General features: G+C 47.6%; 1 protein-coding gene across 5 annotated transcripts in view; it reads left to right on the plus strand.

Moving 5' to 3' along the window:
- The window catches only part of PCNT (pericentrin), a 432,670-nt gene that overhangs the window by 173,074 nt on the left and 246,928 nt on the right, over positions 1 to 12,668 (plus strand). For all 5 annotated transcript variants that reach the window (XM_075317440.1, XM_075317436.1, XM_075317438.1 and 2 more), the window contains 5 exons: positions 4,299 to 6,105; positions 6,688 to 6,776; positions 6,872 to 6,968; positions 7,058 to 7,389; positions 8,201 to 8,417. In XM_075317440.1, the coding sequence (XP_075173555.1) occupies positions 4,299 to 6,105; positions 6,688 to 6,776; positions 6,872 to 6,968; positions 7,058 to 7,389; positions 8,201 to 8,417 (2,542 nt within the window). The remainder of the gene's footprint in view (positions 1 to 4,298; positions 6,106 to 6,687; positions 6,777 to 6,871; positions 6,969 to 7,057; positions 7,390 to 8,200; positions 8,418 to 12,668) is intronic.

The raw sequence follows: 12,668 nt of genomic DNA on the forward strand, positions 1-12,668 counted from the left end.
CTATCGGTAGGGGGGGGACACCTGCAGCAAAGTGGCTTCTCTCGAGGCCCACAAGATCCTCAGCTGGGCTGAATCGTCGGGATCCGTGATATCAGCGGTACACATACCGGGGGTAGAGAACTGGGCAGCAGACTTTCTAAGTCGCCAAGGCCTGGCCGCCGGAGAATGGTCTCTCCACCCAGATGTGTTTCTACACCTCTGCACTTGCTGGGGCACACCAGACGTGGACCTAATGGCCTCAAGGTTGAATGCAAAGGTACCCGCGTTCATAGACTGCGGGTCGCGTGACCTGGCTATCGGCGTGGATGCTCTAGTCTGCTCCTGGCACCACTTCTGCCTGCCTTACATATTTCCACCTCTACCCCTGCTGCCGCGGGTAATCAGGAAGATCAAGGCAGAGGGAGTCCCGGTGATACTGATAGCACCGGACTGGCCCAGGTGCGCCTGGTACGCCGAATTAGTACAAATGCTCACAGACGCACCGTGGCGCCTTCCAGACTTTCTGACCCAAGGGCCCATTTCAGAACTCCAGAGACCTGAAGCTGACGGCATGGCCATTGAGACCTGGTTACTAACAAGAGCGGGATTCTCCCCCGCGGTTATTTCCACCATGATCAGCGCCCGAAAGCCTTCTTCATCCTGCATTTACCACCGTACGTGGAAAATCTTAGTTTCCCTGCACCATGAAAGGAACGTCCAGCCTCTGCCTCTGTCCATCCCCAGAATTCTCGACTTTCTACAGTCTGGCTTGCAAGCGGGGTTGGCTCTCAGTTCCCTTTGAGAGCGCTGAGACCTGCCCTTTATCTTCTACCAATGCCGCCTGGCTCAAAAACCGCAAGTCAAGACCTTCCTCCAGGGCGTTTCCCATCTAGTTCCCCCGTACAAACGGCCGCTGGAACCATGGGACCTCAACCTCGTTCTGGACGGTCTCCAGAGGTCTCCCCTTGAATCCCTCAAGGAATCCTCCCTTGCTCTTCTGTCCTGGAAGGTAACATTCCTGGTGGCAATTACGTCCATCAGAAGGGTTTTGGAGCTGGCAGCACTCTCTTGCCGCGAGCCTTTTCTGATCTTTCACCAGGACAAGGTGGTTCTGCGCCCCCTTCCGGATTTCTTTCCGAAGGTTCTTACCCCGTTTCATTTGAACGAGGGCATTGTTCTGACTTCCTTTTGTCCACACCCGGTTCATAGGGTGGACTGGTCTTTGCATTCGTTGGACCTCGTCAGAGCTCTCAGATATTACATATCCAGTACAGCCCCCTGTAGGAAAACGGACTCTTTGTTCGTCATTCCTGAGGGGCCTAAGAAGGGACAGGCAGCTTCAAAGGTGACTCTGGCTCGCTGGATTCGCTCTGCGATCCAGGAAGTCTACCGCTTGCAACTCAAGCCCATTCCTAGTGGGCTGCGGGCTCATTCCACGCGAGCAGTTGGCGCTTCGTGGGCCATTCGGCATCAGGCTTCAGTGGAACAGGTGTGTAAGGCTGTGACCTGGTCTAGCCTACATACGTTTTCAAAACATTACAGAGTCTATACCCAGGTTTCAACTGAGGCAAATCTGGGTAGGAAAATTCTGCAAACTGCAGTAGAGCACCTCTCAGTAGGCGCTCCAGGCTGTCTGGGACTGGTTCCTAGTCATTGGGTTGTGTTGTCTTCTTTTCTTTTTCCCACCCATGGACTGCTTTAGGACGTCCCATGGTCCTGTCTCCCCCAATGAGGCGTCAGAGAAAAACGGATTTTTGTGTACTCACCGTAAAATCGTTTTCTCTTAGCCATCATTAGGGGACACAGCACCCACCCTGTTGCCCTGTTGGGCCTTGGTTCTCTCAGTACCTTATTTGGTTATGACTCTTCTTTTCTCATGCTCCTCTGTTGAGGTAAGTTTTTACTGTTTGTTTTTTTTTTTTTTTTTTTTTTTTTTTTCTTCTCCTGCTTGTGTACTAAAACTGAGGTTGCCTGGCCCGGCCATGGGGTGTATACTGCAGAGGAGGAGCTATGCTTTTGCATCTACTTATTGTCCTCCTATGGATAGGCAGCATAACACCCTTGGTCCTGTGTCCCCAATGATGGCTAAGAGAAAACTATTTTACGGTGAGTACACAAAAATCCATGTATTTTTTTTTTTTTTTTTTCATCTTGACAAGTTCTCAACAGTCAACACAATAATAAGGGTGGTGGGGAGGGGGGAAGGGAGGGGGAAATGGTGATGTAATATTTGACACATTTTATTAATTTTTGGTTTAAAAAAAAAATTCACTTTTTTTTTAATTTTTTTATGTACACTCTGCACCCCATCTTAAAAAAAGCAACAAACAGATGTTGAAATGTTTGCAAATTTATTAAACAAGAAACTGAAATATCACATGGTCAGAAGTATTCAGACCCTTTGCTCAGTATTGAGTTGAAGCTCCTTTTGAGCTAGTACAGCCATGCTTCTTCTTGGGAATGATGCAACGGGTTTTTCACACTTTGATTTGGGAATCCTCTGCCATTCTTCCTTGAAGATCCTCTGCAGTTCCGTTGGGTTGGATGGTGAACGTTGATAGCCATTTTCAGGTCTCTCCAGAGATGCTCAATTGGGTTCAGGTCAGGCCTCTGGCTGGGCCAGTCAAGAATAGTCAGAGTTGTTCCGAAGCCACTCCTTTTGTTGTTTTAGCTGTGTGCTTAGGGTCATTGTCGTTTGGAAGGTGAACCTTCTGCCACGTCGGAGGTCCAGAGGTTTTGTTCCAGGATAGCTCTGTACTTGTGTACCTGGCCGCATTCATCTTTCCTTCAATTGCAACCTGTTCCTGCAGCTGAAAAACACCCCATAGCATGCTGCTGCCATCACCATGTTTCACTGTGGGGATTGTATTGGGCAGGTGATGAGCAGTGCCTGGTTTTCTCCACACATACCGCTTAGAATTATCACCAAAAAGTTCTATCTTCAGCTCATCAAACCAGAGAATTTGATTTCTCATAGTCCGGGGGTCCGTGTGTGAGGGTTTTTTTTTTCTTTTTTGTGTTTTTTTTTATTTGCAAACTCTATGCGGGCTTTCATTTGTACTGAGGAGAGGCTTCCGTTGGGCCACTCCGCCATAAAGGCCCGACTGGTGGAGGGCTGCAGTGATGGTTTACTTTGTAGAACGTTCTCCCATCTCCTTACTGCATCTCTGGAGCTCAGCCACAGTGACCTTTTGGGTTCTTCTTTACCTCTCTCACCAAGGCTCATCTCCCACGATTGCTCAATTTGGCTGGACAGCCAGGTCTAGGAAGAGTTCTGGTGGTTTCAAACGTCTTTCATTTAAGTATCATGGAGGCCACTGTGCTCTTAGGAACCTTGAGCACTACTTACAGCAAAGAAGGGCAGCAGTTGTACATCGCCAAGGCCAAAAAAACGTATCCTCTAGCAGGATGCAGCTATACCCCCCACAAAATAAAAGCATTACAGGTGCAGGAAGAGCAAAACACACACACCCACCTGTGTGTGTTTTGCTCTTCCTTCACCTGTGATGCATCCATTTAGTGGGGATTTAGCTGCATCCTGCTAGAGTATTAGTTTTTGGCCTGGGTGATGTACAACTGCTGCCCTTCTTTGCTGTAAGTAATGCTTAGTTTTTGGAGGCTATTTATTCCTCTTTTTGTTATTTTTATAGAACCTATGAACCTTGAGTTATGCAGAAATTCTTTTGTAACCTTGGCCAGATCTGTGCCTTGCCACAATTCTCTGAGCTCCTTGGGAAGTTCCTTTTTGGCCTCATGATTCTCATTTGATCTGACATGCTCTGTGAGGTCGTATAGAGACAGGTGTGTGCTTTTTCCAAATAAAGTCCTATCAGCTTTCTTAAACACAGCTGGTCTCCAATGAAAAAGTAGAACCATCTCAAGGAGGATCACAAGAAAATGCACAGCATGTGACTTTAAATATGAGTGTCTGAGCAAAGGGTCTGAATACTTATAACCATGTGATATTTCAGTTTTTTTTCTTGTTCAATAAATTTGCAGAAATCTTTTTTTTTTTTTTTTTCTTCTTTCTGTCAAGATGGGGTGCAGTGTGTACATTTAATGAAAAAAAAAAATGAATGTTTTTGAATTTACCAAATGGCTGCAATGAAACAAAGTGAAAAATTTTAAAGGGATCTGAATAATTTCCGTGCCCACTGTACCTTCTCGGCTGAGCCTTAGATTAAGTATCCGTATTAGCAGGGGACATAAACTTTACTTAACACAATTGAAGTATATGTTCTAGGGGAAAATGATCTTTGCTTGATCTGTTAACCAATGGTAGTGTGGTGTGTTTAACATATTCCGTATTCTCTTTGCAGTCTGCACACAATCTAGAAATGGAAGCCATGCGTCTCAGTCTGAACAACCTGCACATTGCACACCTTGAGCTAAGTCAGTCAAACCTACTAAAAGAGAAGGAGGACGCCTTGATGCAGCTTCGAGACCAGCTGAATAACAAGTGGGCACAAGACCTGGCCATCCTTCAGAGCAAGAATCAATTTGAAGTAGAGCGTTTACGGGATGAGCATAGACGGGCTTTAGAGCATTTACGAGATGAGCTCTCAAAAGAAACCTCACAACGGCAACAGGAACACTTGAAAGATATTGAGCTTCTAAAGGAAAATTGTGCAATAGAAACTTTAGAATTGGAAGGAAGACAAAATAGTGAGCTGGAGTGTATGCAGAAGATGTGTGAGGAGCAGAAACTGGAACTTGAGAAAAAGTCAGATCAACTTAGATTATTAGAAGAGCAAAGTTTAGTTACGTTGTCAAACTTAAAGGAACTACACATTCAGGAGAGAGAAGAAATGCTAAATTTACATCAAGAGGAAAGAAACCAGTGGGAAATGAAGGCAGATGCACTTTCCAGTCAGCTCAAAGATTCTTTGGAGGGAAGTGAGAGGTGTAGAAAGGAGATGTTAAATATGGAAGACCAAAATGTCAAACAGAGGACGGAGTTGACTGAAACTAACTCTAAACATTCGGAAGAGATTGAACAGATGCAGAAAAAGATTTTGACTGCATTACAGCAAAATGAAGAACTTTCCAGACAAATTGAGTCTCTTTCTGAGAAACGGGCAATGGAAGAATCAAAGCTAGGAGACCATAAGGATTTAGAAATCCTGGATCATGGTCACGATATTGAAAAACAAGAGTATGAAAGTGAAGGAAATAAACCTCTCCAGGAACTGGAACAACTAAAGGAGCTTTCACAGATGAGCAAGCTACATTCACATCCTACTGATCAGCTTGAACAGAAACACACCGATGGCGTATTGCACTTACAGGGTGGTCATTCACAAGAATTAAAGGAGCTTACCATGGAAAAACAAGAGTGGGAAAGGCAGCAAGAAGAGCAGGCAAAGAAAATGTTGCAGCTTCAAATGCAATGTGAAAACCTGGAGAATACGCATCTCCAGGAGAAAATCGAGTGGGAGAACCAGACCGAAGAGAAGTTAGAAATTCTGAAAAGATTGAATGAAGAAATTGCACAACTTCAGGAGGAACATTCAAAAGCAATAAAGCACTTGCAAAAGAAACAGAACAGGGAAATTGAAGAAATCCAACAACATCATATCCTGGAAAAAGAAGAATGGGAGAAGCAGCGAGACCAACATTCTCAGGAATTGGATCTCCTGGTCAATCAGCATTCACAAGAGCTAAAACGCATCGGAGAGAAACTATTACAGAACTCCTTACAGAAACAAGAAGAACATTCCAAGCAGTTAGAACAAATTCAAGAAGATTGTACAAAGCAAATACTGGCGTTACAAGAGCAGCATCTTATCGAAATCCAGAAAATGAGTGAACTCTATATGCAAGAGAATCTGGAATGGAAGAAACAAGTTAACCCCCAAACTGCCCCCAAAGAGTCATGTACACACCAAGAACTGCTTAAAGATGGTATTTGTATGATTGAGGAGATTCATGCAAAAGAAAGTATTGTATTAGAGCAATGCAAACTGCATAGCGAACAATTAAACCTTGCAGGAAATCTGAATCCTCAAGAAGATCTCTCCGAGCTGACAGAAGAACGCAATGTACAAGAGCTACAGGATCAACCTGGGAAGCAGACAGAGGCTAGTCAAGAACAAGTGAAAGAGTCCAGTCCCCAGCAACAAAAGGGTAAAATATTAGATATGACCGGAGTTTGAATATGTGCACTTAGTATTTCTTAAACACTGTACAAACTTAGCATGGTGATGCACCAGTCATATTGAATCCATGGCAGTTTATATTAAAGGGAACCTGTCATCAGGTTTTTCCCCTTATAAGCTGCGCCCACCAGTATACAGCATTCCATAATGCTGTATATAAGAGCCCAGGCTGCTCTGTAGAACTTAAAAAACACCTTTTATAATAATCTCCTAAGGGGTGGTCCGGACTGATGGGTGTTGCCGATTTCAGTCCGGTGCCTCCTCTCTTCTTGCTATGCTGTCCTGCGTTACCCAAAGAGGCCTCCATTGCGCTGCTGCGCACGCGTGTTTTGATCTGCCCTGCTAAGGGCAAAGCAAAATACTGTAATGTATAGGCGCGGGAACAGATCAAAGACCGGCCGCACATACACAATACAGTACTTTGATCTGCCCTGAGCAGGGAAGATCAAAGTGCACAGGGGGCCGCAGTGTTCATGGTCAGTGTAGTACTCCCAGTAGCCTTTATAGATATGGTATTCTCCAGGGTAAATTTTATTTATTTTTTAAACAGCATTTGTACCTGACCCTAACAATGAACAGGCCCAATACAATCCTCAACAACCGGAAAGTGAAATCCTTGATGACTATGTTCAGTATCAGGTATTTAACATAGTCCAAGTACCCTTGTTTTCCCACAATGTAATTTTTTTTTTTTTTTTTTCTGGTTCCTTTTTCTGACGTCAATTTCATTGCAGATTAATTATAGCGAGGTTAAAATTAAGTCCAGTGAGGAGATCCAGCTTCTATGGTCTCAGGTTGACAGTTCCAGAGCAAGTCGCCAAGAGCTTAATGGTACCCATATAATTCCAGGCTTTCATCGCCTTTTTAGTTTCTTCCTTCATACGTGTATAATTAAAATACATTTTGTGTTATGGCTTTAGATTTAAAGCAACAGCTCAGTGCCCGTTCCACACAGTTGGAACAAATTGAGCGGATGAGGAAGAATTTTGAGCAGGAACGGCTATTGCTTAAAGCTGAACACGAAAAAGAGATGGAGGAGCTTCGGATTTACTTTGAGCAGAAGTCCAGCTCTGCAGAGGAGACCTACAGAGAAGAGCTGGAGATACTGCATCAGCGTCTTAGAGAAATGAATGACGACGAGAAGGTGGAAATGACTCCTCTGAACTGCTCTTCTTTGACTTTAGAAGAGTCTTTTGAAAGTGAAAAGTTAGAGTTTCTGCAGCATTTGACACACCAGCTAGAAGAACACAAGGTTAGTCTGTTGTGCTTTAGGGGTACTTCTCACATAGCGAGATCGCTGCTGAGTCACGGTTTTTGTGACGCAGCAGTGACCTCATTAGCGATCTCGCTGTGTGTGACACTGAGCAGCGATCTGGCCCCTGCTGTGAGATCGCTGCTCGATGCACACACTGCTGGTTCATTTTTTTTATTGTTGCTCTCCCGCTGTTAAGCACACATCGCTGTGTGACAGCGAGAGAGCAACGATCTGAATGTGCAGGGAGCCGGCGTCTGGCAGCCTGCGGTAAGCTGTAACCAAGGTAAACATCGGGTAACCAAGGTGGTTACCCGATATTTACCTTAGTTACTAGCGTCCACTCCTCTCAGGCTGCCTGTGCCGGCTCCCTGCACACGTAGCCGGATTACACATCGGGTAAATAAGCAAAGGTTTACTTATTAACCTGATGTGTACTGTGGCTACGAGTGCAGGGGGCCAGCACTAAGCGGTGTGCGCTGGTAACCAAGGTAAATATCGGGTAACCATACCCAATGTTTACCGTGGTTACCAGTGTCCGCAGCTTCCAAACGCCGGCTCCCTGCAAGCGCAGCATCGCTTCCACATCGCTGCTGGCTGGGGGCTAGTCGCTGGTGAGATCTGCCTGTTTGACAGCTCACCAGCGACCATGTAGCGACACACCAGCGATCCTGACCAGGTCAGATCGCTGGTGGGATCGCTGGTGCGTCGCTAAAGTATGACGGTACCCTTACCCCTCACCTGGATGGTTGCTTTTTATCTTGCAGTTGTAAATTTCCTTTATTTTTTTTTTTTTTTTCTTCTTGGACAGGAAGAACTTGCTTATTCACGACTTCATGTAGAAGACAAGCACAAGCAGGAGCTAGAAAACCTACATGCAGCCCTTAGCCTTCAGTACAAGGAGGATGTGGTAAATCTTAAGATGGATCTGTCTGAAAAGTACACATCTGAGATTGAGGCATTAAAGAAAAAGCACTGTCTGGATCTGGAGAAGCTGAGAGCCAGATTGTCTGAGGCGCACATCAGAGGTGACGTGATTTGACATTCCACTCTATCTACTTTTTTTCTTGTGAAAAACTATTGTACAAATAAATATGAAATGCACCAGTAAATGTACACTAGGCGTTTTACCGTTCAACTATCAGTAGTGAATGAGCAAATTCCATTTTATTTTGTCATTGGAGTTTTCCTGCACCATCCAATCTTCTTCTACGGTTGACAATTTAGTTTAAAGCAATAATCAATTTTACCCTTTTTTTTTCTCTTACCGCTCCCACACCTACTGGTTTCTGAAAGTCTGCCAGTCTCTGTTTATCTGTCCTCAGCAATTAAGTGGTATGCCAGTGTGTATACCTTGCCAGTAATCTCTGGCAATAGTGTTTATTTGGTGATACCACTGAGATCACTGTTGCTGACCATGATTGATTGCAGCGGTTACTTTTGAAATGACAGGACAATGCTCTGTCTAGGTAAAGAAAAACAAAATATATGAGGGAGGGGGGGGCATGAATATGTTACTATTACAGCAACAGACAAAAAGATTGATGGCACTCCCAAAACTGCAGTGTGAAGAGGTGCATGACTGAACATGACATTACATAAAAAATACTTTGCACTCTGAAATGCTAAAGCATGAAAACCATGAATGTAAGAATATAGATATGTATTACTGCTAAAGGAAATGTAAGAGAACATTTGAGATTTCTCTGACGCCTCATTGGGGGACACAGGACCATGGTGTTATGCTGCCTATCCATAGGAGGACACTAAGTAGATGCAAAAGCATAGCTCCTCCTCTGCAGTATACACCCCCTGGCCGGGCCAGGCAAGCTCCGTTTTAACTTAGTGTCTGTAGGAGGCACTTCCTTTCAAGGTTTGTTATTTTTTGAGGGCGACTGTTTCCTTTTGGGACCGATCTCCCACTACCATCAACGGGCGGGAACGTGAAGCGTTGCCTACACGTACCCCCTCCCGCGACGCTGGATCCTGGGCTGGACGATGGGTTCCACAGACACCGATTTTCCAAAGCCCAGGGTAGAGGCCTGTGCCCTATAGCCCAGTTCCTCAGCCCCTCTCTGCAGGCTCGGAGTTGAATATGACAACGACACAGCAAGCTGGCTCTGCTATTTTCACTGCCTGGAAAACAGGTGAGATCTCCCCTGACTGGTTACCCAGACAAAGGGAGAAAGGACGCTGCACAAGGCTCCCAGGCCATTTACAGTATTTATGTGCAAGGAGCAAGGATCCTGCACACACAGTGTTAACTTTCTCTAGCTTGCTGGCTTGGGGGGGGGGGGGGAAGTTCTGCTGTTTGCAGAAAGTCTTGCAGATAACTTCCCGGTGGCAGGGGGAGGACCCAGGGCTCAGGGACTCACTTGTGTATTATCTGCTCTGTTTATTTGCTCCAGCAAAATTCGGCTGATAACCACCGGTGACAAGCTGTGTGCTGACTGTAGAGAGAGGGAGGAAAACTCAGAAGTTCCCTTCCCGCCGTTTTTTACTACCCACAGCAGGGGGGGGCACACTGACTCATCTTCCCGCTTTTTTAGCACTAAGCCCCCCCCTCCCAGGGAAGTGTGCAAGATCTTCATAGAGCTTAAGCCTTCCTGAGGATAGGGTCATTGGCTGATTCTGGTGAGGTGCTTGCTATCAATTGTAGCTCTGCTGAGCATTGCTCCCCCTCCTGGCATACTCCTATTAGGAACATGCAGAATTCAAAAGGCACGAAGAGGGCTAAGGCCCACATAGTCTATTATTCATCCTGCACTGCCTGCCACGCTGAGCTACCACGTAAACACACCTCTTCTCTCTGTGAGTCCTGTGCCCCTATAGCCCCCCAAGACCCCCCCCCCCCTGCCACCACCGCCGCAACCGGCAGCCCAGAGCCTAGGGCCCCCAGCCCACCGGAATGGGCACAGTTTCTGTCCCAATCCATGGAAAAACTGTCACAGAACCTGGTGCTGGCTATGCAATGTTGTCCTCTACACCCTTCTGGGTCCCTGGACGGAACGCAGCCTGAGGTTACCCCTATGGAGGATCCTTCTGAGGTAATCCGGGCACATGCTTCACCGGTTGCAGGGATCAGGAAAAGAGCACACTGCCGGGTGTCTCCAGCGGGCTCTCCCTCGGGAGCACACAGGGCAGGCTCTCCCACACGCTCCACGGCTTCTGATGAGCTGGAGGAGGGAGAATGCTGTTTGTACCAGGAGGATTCCTTGGCTTAATCACCCCCAGATGATCAAACTGCAATAGACTCCCTTATAGCAGCAATCAATCAAACTCTGCATGTGGAGGATCCCCCATCCACTACCACTGACCATGCGGTCTCCTTTCAGAGGGCAAGGAAACCCCAAAAGGTTTTCGCTGATCACCCAGAGTTTCAGGATATCCTCACAAAGCAAAGGGAGAAGCCTGACAAGCGCTTCGGTAACCGAAAACTCATGGAGTCCCGGTACCCTTTTGCCTCACCTGCCCCGAAGGGCTGGGCCGATCCGCCCTCGGTCGAACCCCCCCCCCCCCCTTGGTCTCCCGCCTTACCACAAAGACGCTCCTGTCTTTACCCGATGGTTCTTCCATTAAGGACCCGACAGACAGGTGGAGCACCTCGCCCGCTCTGCTTTTGAGACTGCGGGTTCCTCCCTCTCACCCTCCTTTGCCTCTGTGTGGGTCGCAAAGGCGATCTCGGTCTGGGCAGAATCCCTTTACACTTCGCTTGAGGAATCCCAGTTCACTCATACCTTCACAGAGGTAACGGCTCAAATTGCCGCTGCGGCGGAGTACCTCATGCAGGCCTCCATGGACGCTGCTACCTGCGCAGCGTTTGCCGCCTCAAATACCATGGCCATCCGTAGAGCTCTCTGGCTCCGACAATGGCGAGTGGACTCTGCCTCCAAGAAGTCTCTCACGGGCCTTCCCTTTTTTCCAGACCTATTGTTTGGCGAACGTCTGGACAAGCTAATTTCTGACGCCACGGGAGGAAAGAGTACCTCCCCCAGCTGAAGTCCAGGACGTCCTTCACCAGACGTCCACAGTCCTCGTTCCGCTCCTTTTGGAACTCATTGGTTGGTCGACATCCCGTGCTGTCCCCGCCACCAGCCGCGGACTACGCAGGGACAGAGCACCTCAGCTCTCCCCGAAACCCACTTCGTCATGGCAGCCTAGACCGAAACAGTCCAGGACTAGGGAGACTCGGCCACGACTTTTTCCCCCCTCATGTCTCCTTCGGCGCCCCGGGAAGACACTCATTGTAGGAGGTCGACTGCGGCTCTTTTCAACACACCTGGGCTGCCGCCTCAGACGACAAATGGGTGCGAGACCTTGTGTCTTCCGGATACCACATAGAATTTCGGACCCGACCCTCCGAGTTGGTTCTTTCTCTCAAACCCCCCCAAAGACTCAAACGACGCAAAGCTTTTTTTCTCAGCAATCCACTCGCTCCAAACAGCAGGAGTGATACTTGTCCCAGACGACGAGAAGTTCGGGGGTTTTTATTCCAACCTCTTTGTGGTCCCCAAAAAGGATGGGTCAGTTCGACCCATCCTGGACCTCAAACACCTGAACAAACATGTGCACGTACGGAGATTCAGAATGGAGTCCCTAAGGTCCATTATTGCATCCATGGTTGAAGGGGAATTCCTCCCTCCATAGACATAAAGGACGCGTACCTGCACATACCCATCGCCCCAGATCACCAAAAGTTCCTCCGCTTCGCAGTTCAGGACTCCCACTTTCAATTCGTAGCCCTACCCTTCGGCCTTGCCACCGCACCAAGGGTCTTCACCAAAGTCATGGCGGCCGCCATAAGCGTCCTTCACGCCAGGGGAGTAGTCGTTCTCCCTTACTTGGATGACCTCCTCATCAAGGCCCCCTCCTTCCGCGACTGCTCAACCAGCGTACAAATCACTGTGGACACCCTATCCCGCTTAGGGTGGCTAGTGAATCTGGACAAATCATCCCCGATCCCATCACGTTCCATCACCTTCCTGGGCATGTCCCTGGACACTCGTCGGGGCTTGATCCTTCTCCCTCAGGACAAGGCGTTCGCTCTTCAACGAGCGGTACGCTGCCTTCTACGTCCTCAGTCTCGCTCCATTCGATTCAGCATGAAGGTGGTCGGCAGGATGGTGGCGGCTATGGAAGCAGTACCCTTTGCTCAACTGCACCTCCGCCCACTGCAGCTAGCCCTTCTAGCGGCCTGGGACAAGAGCCCCTTCTCCCTGGACAGACATCTTCACCTGACGCCTTCAGTCAGGTACGCACTCCGCTGGTGGCTTCAGTCC

The sequence above is a fragment of the Anomaloglossus baeobatrachus genome, chromosome 7, assembly GCF_048569485.1.
Source record: "Anomaloglossus baeobatrachus isolate aAnoBae1 chromosome 7, aAnoBae1.hap1, whole genome shotgun sequence".
Taxonomy (NCBI): Eukaryota; Metazoa; Chordata; class Amphibia; order Anura; family Aromobatidae; genus Anomaloglossus; species Anomaloglossus baeobatrachus.